Source organism: Hylobates moloch, unplaced genomic scaffold, assembly GCF_009828535.3.
Source record: "Hylobates moloch isolate HMO894 unplaced genomic scaffold, HMol_V3 SCAFFOLD_8, whole genome shotgun sequence".
In the NCBI taxonomy this organism is placed as follows: Eukaryota; Metazoa; Chordata; class Mammalia; order Primates; family Hylobatidae; genus Hylobates; species Hylobates moloch.
In genome coordinates, this window is record NW_026652283.1 from 34,519,901 (window position 1) to 34,537,826 (window position 17,926).

The window sequence follows — 17,926 nt, forward strand, 5'->3', positions numbered from 1 at the left end:
AAAAAAAAATACTGAAGAGTTCAAGGTTAAACTAGATCCCTGCAAGGCCATCACCTCCATTCCAGGTTGTTACTTTATTTCATATTTTTAGCATTGTAATAGAGTAAGTAAATATTTGGTCTTTGTCCCAGTTCTTGGCACAGAGCTCCCCAAAAACACTTGGAGTTTGCAGAGTGCTAAGAGTGTCTTTGTCGTTCCTAGTGATCCACTTTGGACCACACATGAGTTTGTTCTACTGGGCGGTGACTTTGGTGGGGCCCCTAGATAGCCTCATAGTGGGTTTAGTCAGAAAGGCCAGTCACTTGATTTGAGGGTTAAAACTTGTCGGCCCACTCACCAACCTTGGGGTCGCAGGGCTAGAGATTGAACTCTATAAAAACTCCTAATTTGGTGTGCTTCCGGGTTGGTGAACAACTCAACATACTGGGTGGGTAGCATGCCCAGAGACGTGATGGAAACTCTGCAGCCCCTCTCCACCTTGCCCTATGCATCTCTTCCATGTGGTTCCTCAGCTGCATCCTTTATTTAAAAAAAAAAAAAAACAAAAAAAAAAACAGTAATAGTTAAAAGGCTTTCTTGGGTTCTGTGAGTCATTCCATCAAATCATCAGACCTGAGGAGGCAGTAGTGGGAACCTGAAATTTGTAGTCAAGTAGGATAGAAATGTGCAGGTAGCCTGGGACCAGCGACTTGCAACTGGCTTCTGAAATAAGGACAGTCTTCTCCAAAGCTAACTTCAGATAGTGTCAGAATAGGATTGAGTTGTTGTACACCCAGTTGGTGCCATGAGAAAAGGTATCCCACATTTGGTGTTAGAAGTGACGTCAGAAAGCATCACACAATTGTATGTATTCTTTTCTCTGGGGTCAGATCACAAGCTCTTTGAAGGTAAGACTATCCCGTCCTCTGCAGTACTTACCATGGTGATACGTGCATGGTAGGTGCTAAGAGCAGTAAATTTTGCTCCTGTAAAAGTGGTTCTTGTATTTTAAGACTATGCCATTGGATACAGGTATTCTGTCAAGCAGTAAAAGTAGAGTTTATTCTATACAAGAACAGTTTTTCTCTTCAATATATAGAGATTGGGAACATGTTGTTTTGGAAGTTTTAAGTGTGCAGTTCAGCAGTCTTCAGTGTATTTACAGTTGTGCAACCATCAGCTACAGTTAGGTTGAGAACATTTTCATCATCCGAAAAAGAAACCCTGTACCCATTAGCCATCATTTCCTATATTTCTCATAGTCCCCCCAGCCCTGGGCAGCCACCAAGCTCTGGATTTGCCTGTTTTGGACCCCTATTTTTTTTTAGACGAAGTCTTGCCCCCCGGGCTGGAGTGCAGTGGCGTGATCTCAGCTCACTGCAACCTCTGCCTCCTGGGTTCAAGCAATTCTCCTGCCTTAGCCTCCCAAATAGCTGCGATTACAGGCGCCTGTCACCATGCCTGGATAATTTTTATCTTTTTAGTAGAGACAGGGTTTCACCATGTTGGCCAGGCTGGTCTCGAACTCCTGGCCTCAGGTGATACGCCCGCCTTGGCCTCCCAAAATGCTAGGATTACAGGTGTGAGCCACCACGCCTGGCCTGGACACCTTACATAAATAAAATCCTAAAGTATGTGACGGCTTTTTTTTTTTTTTTTGGCACACAGTCTTGCTTTGCCGCCCAGGCTGGAGTGCAGTGGTGCAATCTTGGCTCACTACAACCACCACCTCCCAGGTTAATCAATTCTTGATGCCTCAGCCTCCCAAGTAGCTGGGACCACAGGTGTGCACCCCCACACCTGGCTGATTTTTGTATTTGTAGTAGAGATGCAGTTTCGCCATGTTGGTCAGGCTGGTCTCAAACTCATGACCTCAAGTGATCCATCTGCCTCAGCCTCCCAAGTGCTGGGATTACAGGCGTGAGCCACTACACCTGGCCTGACTTTTTTATGCCAAATAATATTCCATCATATGGATTGGATATATCATGTATCCATTTTATTAGTTGATGGATATTTGGATTGTTTTTACTTTTTGGCTATTATTAATCATGTCTGGTTAGGCCGGGCACAGTGGCTTACGCCTATAATCCTAGCACTTGGAGAGGCCGAGGCGGGCAGATCACCTGAGATCAGGAGTTCGAGGCCAGCCCGGCCAACATGGTGAAACCCCATCTCTATTAAAAATACAAAAATTAGCCAGGCGTAGTGGCATGTGCCTGTAATCCTAGCTACTCTGGAGGCTGAGGCAGGAGAATTGCTTGAACCTGGGAGGCATAGGTTGCAGTGAGCTGAGATGGTGCCACTGCACTCCAGCCTGGGAGACAGAGCAAGACTCCATCTCAAAAGGAAAGAAAAATAATAATGCCTGGTTAAAGAACTCAAGAATGTTGGTTATCAAGACAAATAGTATCCACACTTCAGTTTTGTGGGAATGTCCTAGTCAGGGGCCTGGGGACCAGCTGCCTATTTTTATTAGAACATGATCATGCTAATTAATATTTCATAACCCATTATAGGTTGTCTCCGGATACTTTCATCCAAGAATTGAATAGTTGTTTCATCTAAGAGTTGAATAGTTGTAAAACAGATTGTGTGGCCCAAAAGCTATAAAGTACTGTCTGGCTTCCTGGCTTAATCTGTTGTTGAAACCTTGAGTTTTAGAAGAAGTCTTCATGTTTAAATTCTTTTTCTTGTTTTTGGGCAGGCAGAGAACATTTATAATGATGAAGACCCTGAAGGAAGCGTGGATCCAGAAGGACAAGGGTCCTAGATATGTCTTTACTTCTTGTGATTTTAGACTCCCCTTTTTTCTTCTCAACCCTGAGAGTGATTTAACACTGGTTTTGAGACAGACTTTATTCAGCTATCCCTCTATACAATAGGTACCACCGATAATGCTGTTAGCCCAAACAGTGGGTGTTTTCTAAATATTAATAGGGGGGCTTGATTCAACAAAGCCACAGACTTACGTTGAAATTTTCTTCAGGAATTTTCTAGTAACCCAGGTCTAAAGTAGCTACAAGAAAGGGGAATATTATGTGTGATTATTTTTCTTCTTATGCTATATCCCCAAGTTTTTCAGACTCATTTAAGTAAAGGCTAGAGTGAGTAAGGAATAGAGCCAAATGAGGTAGGTGTCTGAGCCATGAAGTATAAATACTGAAAGATGTCACTTTTATTCAGGAAATAGGGGAGATTCAAGTCATATAGATTCCTACTCAAATCTTGACACCTGACTTTCCAGGATGCACATTTTCATATGTAGACCAGTTTCCTCTTGGTTTCTTCAGTTAAGTCAAAACAACACGTTCCTCTTTCCCCATATATTCATATATTTTTGCTCGTTAGTGTATTTCTTGAGCTGTTTTCATGTTGTTTATTTTCCTGTCTGTGAAATGGTGTTCTTTTTTGTTGTTGTTGGTGTTTTTTTTTTTTTTTTTTTAAACTTGGGACCACCAAGTTGTAAAGATGTATGTTTTTACCTGACAGTTATACCACAGGTAGACTGTCAAGTTGAGAAGAGTGAATCAATAACTTGTATTTGTTTTAAAAATTAAATTAATCCTTGATAAGAGTTGCTTTTTTTTTTAGGAGTTAGTCCTTGACCACTAGTTTGATGCCATCTCCATTTTGGGTGACCTGTTTCACCAGCAGGCCTGTTACTCTCCATGACTAACTGTGTAAGTGCTTAAAATGGAATAAATTGCTTTTCTACATAACCCCATGCTGATGGGTTTTATTTAGTATAAAACATCCATCAAACACCAGTCTCTGGCTTCTAGAAGAGTCCTTCAGATGACAGTTGTTTTCCATGGTCTTTGACTATCAAGAGCAGAATTAAATATAATAGTCCCAGAGCTGTAGAAAAGAGCTTTACTCCTTCCCAGGGAAAGTGAAAGACATAAAACACTGAATCAGAGGTGGCACAGATTAGTCTTTGATAAGGTGTAACGTTTCTTTGAAGTCTATCTCTAGAGAACTACATGGACTTTCAAGAGTGTCAAAGGCAGTGTGGTAGAGAGAATTTAAGGCAAAATTTAAATTTGGAAAAGGTGCTTGAACCTTTTCTCAGAGAGAGGTTTTATCTCCCCAATGTTTTTCACTGGGGCCTTTACTTAGGTTAGAAATAATAGGCTTTGAATGCCTCTATCACCAGATGGAATAACCAGATAAAATGCCTGTTTTTTCCCAATCACTTAGTTTTTTTTGTTTGTTTGTTTTTTAACTGAGTAGATCATTCTGACCCAAAACCACTTTCATGAGGTGAGATCCTTGGGAAAATCTGAATAGCATTAACCATTAGATTCAAATCTCGATTGGTTTCTTTTCAAGTCGTTTTAGAGTATAGTGAGAATTACCTTGATACAATTTTAAGAATAAACTATATGGGTCAGCATATTCTTGAACAAAAAGTAAACTTTGTAAAAGTATTCATTTAAATTCTAACACTCATGGCACAAAAGAATGGAAATTGTAAACCCATGTAATGGAAATTGGCTATTTTTTTGACCCCACATGTGCCCCTCAAAAATGTTTTTGGTTTGGGTCAACACAAGGCAAGATACATTCTTTAAAATACTCCCAGATGCGTCCATACATTCATCCTTTACTCAGTGTATATGTGAGGGTTGCTGCTGGAAGACAGGAGGCTCATTTTTCCTTTCCTTGGTGCATTGAGATCAGTATCAACAGCAGATGAAATAGAATCCAGCAAAGAGTTGACATGTTCTGCCTCCGGCCAACTCTAGAATCTTTTTAAGCAGGTCAGCCAGTATTTGCAGCTTCCACAGGATGAATTGCTTGCCAAGTTTCTGGCGCTTTTGTCTGTTTGGAAGAGTACGTCCAAAGGGTACTTAGTGATCCTTTGCTAAGAAGTTTTTGCTGTTTCTGGGTTACAGATTTGGCCATATATTTCTAAACAGCCCCTGTAAGGTTGAAAGAAAAAGAGAAAGTTTATAACTGAACTTCTGAGGTTTAGTTACTGCAGGCTTTGTTGAGAAGAGATTGTTACAGTGTGATTTAGGGATGATCAGGGATGACTTTCCCCTAGCAAATATTTAGATGCCTCCTGTTTGTCAAATTGAATGGTAACCTATGTGATGGTGACGGGAGGGATAGTTAAACGTTTTCTCTGCTAGGTTAACTTCTCCCAGGTATAATTACAATGCCTGAAATTCTGTAGTTTCATTTCTTTGGATTAGTCATTGTCTTTTCCAGATTGTACTTTTAATCTGATCCACACAAAGGTAGTTAGCAGATCATTAACCTCAATTGCAAGGTTATAATTTCTCAAACATTAAGCATATTATCAGTCATGTGGATTCAAACACAGTATAAGAAAATCCTCAAGGCCGGGTGCGGTGGCTTATGCCTGTAATCCCAGCTACTTAGCAGGCCGAGGCAGGAGTATTGTTTGAACCCAGGAGGCAGAGTTGCAGTGAGCCAACTACTCCAGCCTGGGCAACATAGCAAGACCCCCCATCTCTACTAAAAAAATTTTTTTAAAAATAATAAAATCCTAGAAAATTAGAAAAAGCAACAATAGTTACTTGTGGGCCAGGCGCAGTGGTTCACGCCTGTAATCCCAGCACTTTGAGAGGCTGAGGCAGGTGGATCACAAGGTCAGGAGTTCAAGACCAGCCTGGCCAAGATGGTGAAACCCTGTCTCTACTAAAAATACAAAAACTAGCTGGCCGTGGTGGCACGCTCCTGTAGTCCCAGCTACTCAGGAGGCTGAGACAGGAGAATCGCTTGAACCCCGGAGGTGGAGGTTGCAGTGAACCGAGACCGTGCCACTGCACTCCAGCCTGGGTGGCAGAACGAGACTCTGTCTCAAAAAAAATGAAAGTTACTTGCGAATTTGATGTAAGTTTAGGAAATGAATAAAATTTATAGGCATCTGTATAATGTACAACTTGACACGGACTTTCTTTTATCCTTAGTTTCTTTCACGGACTCTAGAACTTTTATGAGAATATACTGGTAAAACACTGGGGAGGGATCCTGAATAGGTGATTGGTCAGAAAGATGCCTTCAGTTTTGTCAGTGTCTAAAAGTTAAGTCTGTGTAGGCCAGGCACAGTGGCTCACACCTGTAATCCCAGCACTTCGGGAGGCCAAGGCAAGTGGATCACAAGGTCAGGAGATCGAGACCATCTTGGCCAACATGGGGAAACCCTGTCTCTACTAAAATACAAAAAATTAGCCAGGAGTGGTGGTGCTTGCCTATAATCCCAGCTACTTGGGAGGCTGAGGCAGGGGAATCGCTTGAACCCAGGAGGCAGAGGTCACGCCACTGCACTCCAGCCTGGCAACACAGCAAGACTCCATCTCAAAAAAAATAAGTCTGTGTAACATGAACATCTCTGCTTCCACCCAAAACCACAGCCTTTGAATATTATATAAGGAAATTAATGGATAGATATGTTTATTATTTTTGATAGCACAACTGCTTTCTCTGCTATTGTAAGGAAAACTGAGAATAGCAGGTGGGTAGGGTAGGGTGAGGAAACAAGATGCCCAAAGCCTAGATGCCACAGAATTCGTGGTGATAATCAGGGCATATTTTGAGTCCTACTAGAAACTGAAACATTCCAAATGAACTGAATGCCTGACACAGGCATTTTGGAGATTTGGGTTATCCCCTTGTCAATAGGCACACAAGCGTTTTTTGTTGTTTTTGTTTTTTGGGGTTTTTCTTGTTTTGTTTTTTTGAGGCAATCTCACTTTGTTGTACAAGCTGGAGTGCAGTATTATGATCTTGACTCACTGCAACCTCTGCCTCCTGGTTCAAGCGATTCTCCTGCCTTGGCCTCCTGAGTAGCTGGGATTATAAGTGCCTGCCACTATGCCCAGCTAATTTTTGTATTTTTAGTGGAGACGGGGTTTCACCATGTTGGCCAGGCTGGTCTCGAACTCCTGACTGCAGGTGATCCACCCTCCTTGGCCTCCCAAAGTGCTAGGATTACAGGCGTGAGCCACTCCGCCCGGCCTGTTGTTTTTAAGGCATTAATTAGTATTGTTAGGAAAGCAGTAACAATGCAGACACCACTCTTCTCTCCACAAAGATCACCTTGAGACTGTGTCTCCATTCCACCTGCCTGAGAAGTGGGAGCATCAGCCTGTTCCAGGCTCTTGGGTAGCATAGCCCTTTAAAAAAAGAGAGCCATTTTCCATATGTTTGTGGATAAGCACAATTTGAAAATCATTTCCCAAATCCTTTTTTTGTTTTTGACTCTAAGGTAAAATTTTCCCTAAGCCCTCCCACCATCCCCTTAGCCAGTGTTAGATGAGATTTGTGTAGCAGCAGAAACTGACTTATAAGTAGAGAGCTCTTCAGCCAGACTGAGCCTTAGCTGCTCCATCTCTTTGTTCTTCTGTTGCTGGAGTTGCACCCCATTTCTCAACTGCCTCTGGCGTTCTTCCATTTCCTCCAGCTGTTCCTGCATGAGATGGCCGAGAACATTTCTAATGAGCCAAACAATAAAAACTCACATTGTCCACTCTTATTTATAAAACACTTTTTTGTTCATTGTTTAATCTTCATAGCAGTATTGAGGCTGGTATTTATATGATAGGTTACGAAACAGAGGTTCAAAGAGGTTGTGTCTTGGGAGAAAAGTGACAATGCTTTTGAAAATGGTGAACTAAAAGGAATCTTATCTGTTAACCACAGCTTACTTAATAGAATCCTGGGAGGGTGATCGGGACTGTTTAGTATTACAACCTTAGTGTCATTGAGGAGGATTTTGGTCTAGTTAGTGAGCTGAGTTTCATATACCTCTCCCTCCATGTGCAGGTTTGTTAAGATAATTGGTAGTTTTTAATAATACAAAATACTTAAATTGAAATACAAAAGTGTGGCAACAATTATTAAATATTGGCTAGAATTCTAGGAGAGTTACACAACTAGTGGAAGTCCACGTTTAGAAAATAAATGGCTTAAGGAAAAAGTTTTTGTGTCCAAAGCTCCTTAAAGTCAGAGATATTTCTGCCTGGTACTTACCTTAACATCATGTGGAAATTGATGCTTTAATGAGGGTGTTGGCTATCCTAGGTGTTAATTTCCTGCATCCTTTTTTCTTCTTATTTATTTCTTTTTGTATAGAGACAGGGTCTCGCTATGTTGCCCAGGCTGATCTTGTTCCTGGGCTCAAGCAGTCCTCCCGCCTCAGTCTCCCAAAGTGCTGGGATTACAGGTGTGAGCCACTGTGCCCAGCTTATCCTTTTTTCATTACACAAAAAGACTGAATTTGTTTAGTTGTTCTAAGTTGGAAGATGAAGGTGGTATGCACAGGAGGCCCTTGGGAGCCCTCATAACTTTCTCATTCTTCCAAAATCAGGCTGGGATGCATTCTGTAAATTGTCCCTGCCTAGGATGTATACCTGAGGCATAAGGTAAGGAAGATGTCAGCAAGTCAGTCTCTGGTTTACCTGCTAGCTGGCATGGATCCTTAAGGAAGCAGGAGGGAGTTGGGAAGAGAGGAAGGGGTGAAGTTGGTATCTTTTAAAGGGAGAGTGACTTTACCTCAGATTTTGAAGAATACTAAGGAATCCAGTTGTTGGGGTACATGCTATTATTAGAAGGATCTGGATAATTTATCCTCTGAGTCATACTTGACATTGTACCTGTGGCACATCAGTCCGCATTGTTTGATACTCTGGCTGAATCTCAGCTTTCACCAACATTGTCAAAGGACCTTTTTTAGTGCACAGCCATGCCTAAGAGTGTGTCATCTGAAGAGGGAAGCATCTGCATACTGCTGTCCTGATTGCTCATTCCTCACTACCTACCAGACCTGTTGGTAAGGTACAAAAGTACATGCTTGGAAAAGCAGTCTGCACCACCAGTGATAAGCTGTGACAGAGTGGAACAGCCTCAATGAAATGAAGGAAGCATTGCTACAGTGGCATTAAGGATGGTCTCTCTTAATCCTGTGTTAACCACTAGATTAACTTTACAATCAACTCAAAATCCTTCAAAGGCCTTCCACTTTCTTTAGTGGCATTCAGACCCCCTCTAGTTTGACCCCTACCTCCAACTTGAGCCTCCATTACACTTCCCTATGAACATTTTCCTCTAGCCCTGGACTACTAGTACCGAAGCCACTAGTCACATAGGACTCATTTGAAATATGACTAGTCTCAATTGAGATGTGATGTAAGTGTAAAATACACAGCAGATTTCTTTTGTTGTTGTTGTTGTTGTTTTGTTGTTGTTTTTTGAGACGGAGTCTCACTCTGTCGCCTAGGCTGGAGTGCAGTGGCGCAATCTCGGCTCACTGCAAGCTCCGCCTCCCGGGTTCACGCCATTCTCCTGCCTCAGCCTCTCCAAGTAGCTGGGACTACAGGCGCCCGCCACCACGCCCGGCTAATTTTTTGTATTTTTAGTAGAGACGGGGTTTCACCGTGGTCTCGATCTCCTGACCTCGTGATTCGCCCGCCTCGGCCTCCCAAAGTGCTGGGATTACAAGCATGAGCCACCGCGCCCGGCCCACAGCAGATTTCTAAGACAGCACACAAAAAGAATGTAAAATACGTCAAAAGTATTTGATACTGATTACATGTTGAAATATATGTGTTGGGTTAAATAAAATGCGTTAAAGTTAATTTCATCTGTTTCTTTTTTTAATAGAGCTACCAGAACATTTAAAATGACATCTGTGGCTTGCAGTGATAGACAGCACTACTCTAGCCTGACCAACTCATATCTGTGTGCCTGTGTTCCTGCCACTTTTTTCACCTAGATAGCCAGTCCCTTGTTTTGTTTTCTGCTGCCTTCTACCTACATACTAATTTCTTAAGGGTCAGTACATGTCTGTCTACAGTTGCCCCAGCACTTGCATTGACAGCATTCCCAATTTTAATTTTCTACATAGGCCAAAGACAAAGAAAGGATACTTTCCCCAACTCAGGAAAAGGGGAACTGCTACAGCAATAGTAGTATAAAGTAACAGGTGCTGTGGAAACCGGAGGGTTATCTGTCGCACACTAAGGATATCGGGAAACTTCAGGAAGAAGGGAAACGGGTTTAAACGATGAGTAAAGAGTTAAAGGGGAAGAAGAGGTCTAATCAATGTGTAGTCATGGAATTGTGGGAAAGTGGCTTACTAGTTCATTCCTTGCAACCCTATGGATATGGGAGTATTATTAATCTCATGTTTTTTTTTTTTTTTTTGAGACGGAGTCTCGCTCTCTCACCCAGGCTGGAGTGCAGTGGCGCGATCTCGGCTCACTGCAAGCTCTGCCTCCTGGGTTCACGCCATTCTCCTGCCTCAGCCTCTCTGAGTAGCTGGGACTACAGGCGCCCGCCACCACGCCCGGCTAATTTTTTTGTACTTTTAGTAGAGACGGGGTTTCACCGTGGTCTCGATCTCCTGACCTCGTGATCCGCCCGCCTCGGCCTCCCAAAGTGCTGGGATTACAAGCGTGAGCCACCGCGCCCGGCCCTAATCTCATGTTTCATGTGAGGGTGCTGAGCTACAGAGCTTAGGTAATTTGTCCAAAGTTTCCAACTTAGTGATAGAGCCAGGATTTGTCATTGGCTTAGAGCTCATACTCAAAGTAATAGGATTTTTAGTCGTTCTCAAACTTTTCTATGCAACCCCAAAAGCTGGACAAATTGGAGTGCCCCTGGTACTTTTCAGTTAGAGAATAACTCCACTTTTACCTGCTTTATATATTGGCATGCTATGTAAAATTCTCTGGAGGAGAAGGTCCACAGCTTTAGAGAAAACTTTAGTTTTGGAAACCACTGGTCTAAATATATAAAACTGGCCAGGCACGGTGGCTCATGCCTGTAATCCCAGCATTTCGGGAGGTTGAGGCAGGCGGATCATCTGAGGTCAGGAGTTCGAGACCAGCCTGGCCAACATGATGAAACCCAGTCTACTAAAAATACAAAAAATTAGCTGGGCGTGGTGGCGGGTGCCTGTAATCCCAGCTACTTGGGAGGCTGAGGCAGGAGAATCGCTTGAACCTGGGAGGTGGAGGTTGCAGTGAGCCGAGATTGCGCCATTGCACTCCAGCCTGGGGGACAAGAGGGAGACTTCATCTCAAAAAAAAAAAAAAAAAAAAATACATAAAACTGTTTAATACACCAGGCACGGTGGTTCACGCCTGTAATCCCAACACACTGGGAGGCCAAGGCGGATCACCAGGTCAAGAGATCAAAACCATCCCGGCCAACGTGGTGAAACCCCATCTGTACTAAAAATACAAAAATTAGTTGGGCGTGGTGGCACGCGCCTGTAGTCCCAACTTCTCTGGAGGCTGAGGCAGGAGAATTGCTTGAACTCGGGAGGCAGAGGTTACAGTGAGCCAAGATCACGCCATTGCTGGGATTACGGGTGTGAGCCACTGCACCCGGCATGAATTCATTCTTAAGGTTCAGCTCCAGCATCTTGAAGTGCCTGAGTATGGACTCAAGCTAGATTGTTCAGGAGTTACATCCTCGCTCCATCACTCTAAAGCTGCCTAACCCTGGGCAAATCACTGCTCTGCCTTACCTCTGTCTTCTTATTTTTCAAATGCCTTATACCTAACTCATAGAGATGTAAGGACTAAAGGAATTATTTTGTGTAAAGAACTTCAAGTACATACTAACTATTTTTTTTTTTTTTTTTTTTTGAGACGGAGTCTTGCTCTGTCGCCCAGGCTGGAGTGCAGTGGCGCAATCTCGGCTCACTGCAAGCTCCGCCTCCCAGGTTCACGCCATTCTCCTGCCTCAGCCTCTCTGAGTAGCTGGGACTACAGGCGCCCGCCACCACGCCCGGCTAATTTTTTGTATTTTTAGTAGAGACGGGGTTTCACCGTGGTCTCGATCTCCTGACCTCGTGATCTGCCCGCCTCGGCCCCCCAAAGTGCTGGGATTACAAGCGTGAGCCACCGCGCCCGGCCTAACTATTGTTGATCTATGAAATGTCCCCTCGTTTGCCCAGGTTGGGGTAGTCATGCCTGTTTTCATCAGGACAGTGCCTTATCACTACAGCTGTTACAGTGCTTATAACATTGAAATATGTTTAATTGATTCCAAGACTGTCACATTTTAACATCTCGGATCAGGATGCATGTTAAAATCAACAGTGCTTAGATTTTACGAAATACACTCTTTTTGTCTGTTATGCTTCCTTCTGGAGTACAAACTTTTTTTAAGACGGAGTCTCTGTCGCCCAGGCTGGAGTGCAGTGGCGTGATCTCAACCTCCACCTTGCGGGTTCAAGCAGTTCTCCTGCCTCAGCCCCTGAGTAGCTGGGATTACAGGCATGCACCACCATACCCGGCTAATTTTTTGTATTTTTAGCAAGACAGGGTTTCACCGTGTTAGCCAGGATGGTCTCGATCTCCTGACCTCATGATCTGCTCGCCTCTGCCTCCCAAAGTGTTGAGATCACAGGCGTGGGCCACCACGCCTGGCCTCTGGAATACAAACTCTTTGAGGGCAGGAGCGTTACCCCCACCCCCCAACACACAATTTTTTTTTTTTTCTGAGACGGAGTCTTGCCCTGTTGCCAGGCTGGAGTGCAGTGGCGCAGTCTCGGCTCACTGCAACCTCTGCCTCCCGTGTTCAAGCAATTCTCCTGCCTCATCCTCCGGAGAAGCTGAGAATACAGGCACGTGCCACCACGCACAGCTAATTTTTGTATTTTTTAGTAGAGATGGGGTTTCACCATGTTGGCCAGGATGGTCTCGATCTCTTGACCTTGTGATCCGCCTGCCTCCGCCTCCCAAAGTGCTGGGATTACAGGCATGAGCCACCGCACCTGGCTTTTTTTTTTTTTTTTGAGGTGAGTCACTCTGTCACCCAAGCTGGAGTGCAGTGCCACAATCTCAGCTCACTGCAACCTCTGCTGCCCAGGTTCAAGCTATTCTGCCTTAGCCTCCTGAGTAGCTGGGATTACAGGCGCCTACCACCACGCCTGGCTAATTTTTTGGTAGTTCTAGCAGGGACAGGGTTTCACCATCTTGGCCAGGCTGGTCTTGAACTCCTGACCTTGTGATCCACGTGCCCGGCCACACGTACTATTTCTAATTGCTATTGCCAGCACATAGCTCACTGCCTGGCCCACAGTAATTAGGCACTTAGAAACTGTTGAATGAATTGATGAAGGTGATGACAGAGGCAACGTTAAGAGTGGAGTGCAGCCTAAGGATTAAAGGGACACCCTTAAGAAGTAAGCTGATGGGCCGGGCACGGTGGCTCACGCCTGTAATCCCAGCACTTTGGGAAGCAGAGGCGGGCGGATCACAAGGTCAGGAGATCGAAACCATCCTGGCCAACATGGTGAAACCCCATCTCTACTGAAAATACAAAAATTAGCTGGGCGTGGTGGCATGAGCCTGTAGTCCCAGCTACTCGAGAGGCTGAGGCAGGAGAATCGCTTGAACCCAGGAGGCGGAGGTTGCAGTGAGCCAAGATTGTGCCATTGCACTCCAGCCTAGCAACAGAGTGAGACACCGTCAGAAAAAAAAAAAAAAAAAAAAAAAGTAAGTTGATGAAACAGAACTTTAGCAAACAGTTTAGGAAGCCATTTCAGAAAGAAAACTTAGATCCTTCAGACCTTGCTTCCTACTTTAATGATAGTATAGCAACAAGAGAAGCTATTATACTACCAAGAGTGTTTCAGGCCAGACAAGGTGGCTCACACCTGTAATCTCAGCAACTCGGGAGGCTGAGGCAGGAAGACCAAGACTTCTTCTCAATAGAAAGACAAAGATTCATTTGATAGAGATTAGATAGACAGACTTCTGAATATTCTTTTTAAAACTTTGTGTCATAAGATTATCTTTGGAGGCCGGGCGCGGTGGCTCACGCTTGTAATCCCAGCACTTTGGGAGGCCGAGGCGGGCGGATCACGAGGTCAGGAGATCGAGACCACAGTGAAACCCCGTCTCTACTAAAAATACAAAAAATTAGCCGGGCGTGATGGCGGGCGCCTGTAGTCCCAGCTACTCGGAGAGGCTGAGGCAGGAGAATGGCGTGAACCTGGGAGGCGGAGGTTGCAGTGAGCCGAGATTGCGCCACTGCACTCCAGCCTGGGCGACAGAGCGAGACTCCGTCTCAAAAAAAAAAAAAAAAAAAAAAAAAAGATTATCTTTGGAAAACAATCCTTGGGAAATCATCAAATCTGAAACCATCTTAACCTCTTCCTTAGAGTAGCTTTCTAATTATTCTCCATTGCTCTGCATCTCTAGCCCACTTTATATCCTGCCACCAGTACTTCTTGTAATCCCAGCACATTGGGAGGCTGAGACGGGTCGATCACGAGGTCAGGAGTTGGAGACCAACCTGGCCAAGATGGTGAAACCCCATCTCTACTAAAAATACAAAAATTAGCGGGGCCTGGTGGCGGGCACCTGTAATCCTAGCTACTCGGGAGGCTGAGGCAGGAGAATCGCTTGACCCAGGAGGCAGAGATTTTGGTGAGCCAAGATCATGCCACTGCACTGTAGCCTGGGTGACAGAGCAAGACTCCATCTCCAAAGAAAAAAAAAAAAAAAGTAGAGAGGCAGGCAGTGGCTCAAGCCTGTAATCCCAGCACTTTGGGAGGCTGAGCCAGGCAGATCACCTGAGGTCAGGAGTTCGAGACCAGTTGGCTAACATGGTAAAACTTCATCTCTACCAAAAACACAAAAATTAGGGCCGGGCATGATGACTCATGCCTGTAATCCCAGCACTTTGGGAGGCCGAGGCAGGCAGACTGCCTGAGCTCAGGAGTTCAAGACCAGCCTGGCCAATACGGTGAAACCCTGTCCCTACTATACAAAAAATTGGCCGGGCTCGGTGGCTCACACCTATAATCCCAGTACTTTGGGAGGCCGAGGTGGGTGGATCATGAGGTCAGGGGATCAAGACCATCCTGGCTAACATGGTGAAACACTGTCTCTAATAAAAATACAAAAAATTTGGCCGGGCACGGTGGCTCAAGCCTGTAATCCCAGCACTTTGGGAGGCCAAGGCGGGCAGATCACGAGGTCAGGAGATTGAGACCATCCTGGCTAACACGGTGAAACCCCGTCTCTACTAAAAATACAAAAAATTAGCCGGGCGTGTTGGCGGGCGCCTGTAGTCCCAGCTACTCGGGAGGCTGAGGCAGGAGAATGGTGTGAACCCGGGAGGCGGAGCTTGCAGTGAGCCGAGATGGTGCCACTGCACTCCAGCTTGGGCGACAGCAAGACTCTGTCTCAAAAAAAAAAAAAAAAATTAGCCAGCTGTGGTGGCATGCACCTGTAGTCCCAGCTACTCGGGAGGCTGAGGCAGGAAATCGCTTGAACCCAGGAGGCAGAGGCTGCAGTGAGCCCAGATCATGCCACTGCACTCCAGCCTGGGTAACAAAGCGAGGCTCCTCCAAACAAACAAACAAAAATTTGCCAGGCGTGGCAGTGTGCACCTGTAGTCCCAGCTACTCGGGAGGCTGAGGCAGGAGAACTGCTTGAACCCGGGAGGTAGAGGTTGCAATGAGCCGAGATCACACTATTGCACTCCAGCCTAGGCAACAGAAGAGACTCCGACTAAAAAAAAAAAATTAGCTAGGTCCATGGTGGTGGGCACCTGTAATCCCAGCTACTTGGGAGGCTGAGGCAGGAGAATCACTTGAACCTGGGAAGCGGAGGTTGCAGCAAGGCGAGATCGTGCCACTGCACTCCAGCATGGGTGACAGAGGGAGACTCCATCTCAGAAAAAAAAAAAAAAAAAAAAAAAGTAGCAAGGCAATCATGTTATTTCCCTGATTAAATCCCTTTAATGATGCAGCAGACTACTGAATAAAGTCCAAAACTCAAGCTTTTCACCTGTAGCCAAGTTACTAATTATATTTCAGATATGTTGAGTTAGATAAAATATATTTAAATTAATTTTACCTATATCTTTTCTCCCCTGCTCCCCTCAGGCTTAGCTCAGCTGAATCTTTTCCTATTTTAATGTGGCTATTAGAAAATTTATAATTATTTATGTGACTTGCATTATATTTCTCTTGGGCAGCACTGGTCTAGATTCTCCCTATACTTTCATACCTAGCTCAAATTCCACCTCTGGCTGGGCGCGGTGGCTCACGCTTGTAATCCCAGCACTTTGGGAGGCCGAGGCGGGCGGATCACGAGGTCAGGAGATCGAGACCACGGTGAAACCCCGTCTCTACTAAAAATACAAAAAAATTAGCCGGGCGTGGTGGCGGGCGCCTGTAGTCCCAGCTACTTGGAGAGGCTGAGGCAGCAGAATGGCGTGAACCCGGAAGGCAGAGCTTGCAGTGAGCCAAGATCGCGCCACTGCACTCCAGCCTGGGCAACAGAGCGAGACTCCGTCTCAAAAAAAAAAAAAATTCAGGCTGGGCACGGTGGCTCACGCCTGTAATCCCAGCACTTTGGGAGGCCGAGGCGGGCAGATCACGAGGTCAGGAGGTCGAGACCATCCTAGCTAACACGGTGAAAACCCGTCTCTACTAAAAATAGAAAAAATTAGCCGGGCGTGGTGGCCGGCACCTGTAGTCCCAGCTACTCGGGAGGCTGAGGCAGGAGAATGGCGTGAACCCGGGAGGCGGAGCTTGCAGTGAGCTGAGATCGCACCACTGCACTCCAGCCTGGGCGACAGAGCAAGACTCCGTCTCAAAAAAAAAAGAAAAAAATTCCACCTCTTTTTTCATGAAGAGTTCTCTGATTTAACCAGTGGCTAAAAATAACCTATCCCAGCCAGGCATGGTGGCTCATGCCTGTAATCCCAGCACTTTAAGAGGCCGAGGCGGGCGGATCACAAGGTCAGGAGATCGAGACCATCCTGGCTAACACAGTGAAACCCCGTCTCTACTAAAAGTACAAAAAATTAGCCTGGCGTGGTGGCGGGTGCCTGCAATCCCAGCTACTCAGGAGGCTGAGGCAGGAGAATGGCGTGAACCCGGGAGGCAGAGCTTGCAGTGAGCTGAGCGCCACTGCAATCCAGCCTAGGCAAGAGTGACAGACTCTGTCTCAAATAATAATAATAATCATCATCATCATCTATCCCACAGCCCTTTTACCTGCACCTCTCATAAATCGCCTATTACTTTCTACCCTGAGATACAACTATTAATGTAATGTCTGTCTGAGTATTGGCTGTTAAGGATAGTATTGATGCTAAATAAATGACTTTTCACTAGACTGTGAACCAATTTTTTAAAAAATAGGGTAAGGGGAATATGAAGAGTTTAAAAACATTCAGTATTACTGCTGGGTGCGGTGGCTTACGCCTGTAATCCCAACACTTTGGGAGGCTGAGGACAGCGGATCACCTGAGGTCAGGCGTTTGAGACCAGCCTGACCAACATGGTGAAACCCCATCTCTGCTAAAATACACAAATTAGCTGGACATGGTGGCACAGGCCTGCAATCCCAGCGACTTGGGAGGCTGAGGCAGGAGGATTGCTTGAACCCAGGAGGCAGAGGTTGCAGTGAGCTGAGTTTGTGCCACTGCATTCCACTGCACTCCAGCCTGTGTGACAGAGCCAGACTGTAAAAATAATTGGGAGGCCGAGGCGGGTGGACTGCCTAAGCTCAGGAGTTTGAGACCACCCTGGGCGACATGGTGAAACCCCATCTCTACTAAAATACAAAAAATTAGCCGGGTGCAGTGGCGGGCACCTGTAGTCCCAGCAACTCAGGAGGCTGAAACGAGAATTGCTTGAACCCGGGAGGTGGAGTTTGCAGTGAGCTGAGATTAGTCCAGTGCACTCCAGCCTGGGTGAAAGAGCAAGACTCCATCTCAAAAAATAAATAAATAAATAAATAAATAAAGATAAAAATAAAAAACATCCAGTATTATGACCCCAAAAACCACAGTGTTTTTTGTTTGTTTGTTTTTGTTTGTTTTTTTGAGACGGAGTCTTGCTCTGTCGCCCAGGCTGGAGTGCAGTGGCGCGATCTCGGCTCACTGCAACCTCCGCCTCCCGGGTTCACGCCATTCTCCTGCCTCAGCCTCT

The 17,926-nt window shown here is 45.3% G+C and overlaps 2 protein-coding genes across 5 annotated transcripts in view; one reads left to right on the forward strand and one right to left on the reverse strand.

Annotated features, from left to right (window-relative positions):
• Positions 1–3,701, forward strand: part of RBBP4 (RB binding protein 4, chromatin remodeling factor) — a 28,268-nt gene extending 24,567 nt beyond the window's left edge. For all 3 annotated transcript variants that reach the window (XM_032160103.2, XM_058442298.1, XM_058442299.1), the window contains exon 12: positions 2,687–3,701. In XM_032160103.2, the coding sequence (XP_032015994.1) occupies positions 2,687–2,752 (66 nt within the window). In that variant the 3' untranslated portion in view covers positions 2,753–3,701. The remainder of the gene's footprint in view (positions 1–2,686) is intronic.
• The window catches only part of SYNC (syncoilin, intermediate filament protein), a 24,959-nt gene continuing 10,166 nt past the window's right edge, over positions 3,134–17,926 (reverse strand). The window contains exons 3-5 of one of the 2 annotated variants that reach the window (XM_032160101.2): positions 7,299–7,423; positions 7,054–7,130; positions 3,134–4,907 (exon numbers count right to left, since the gene is read on the reverse strand). In XM_032160101.2, the coding sequence (XP_032015992.1) occupies positions 4,897–4,907; positions 7,054–7,130; positions 7,299–7,423 (213 nt within the window). In that variant the 3' untranslated portion in view covers positions 3,134–4,896. The remainder of the gene's footprint in view (positions 4,908–7,053; positions 7,131–7,298; positions 7,424–17,926) is intronic. The other variant, XM_032160102.2, reaches the window with a different exon arrangement.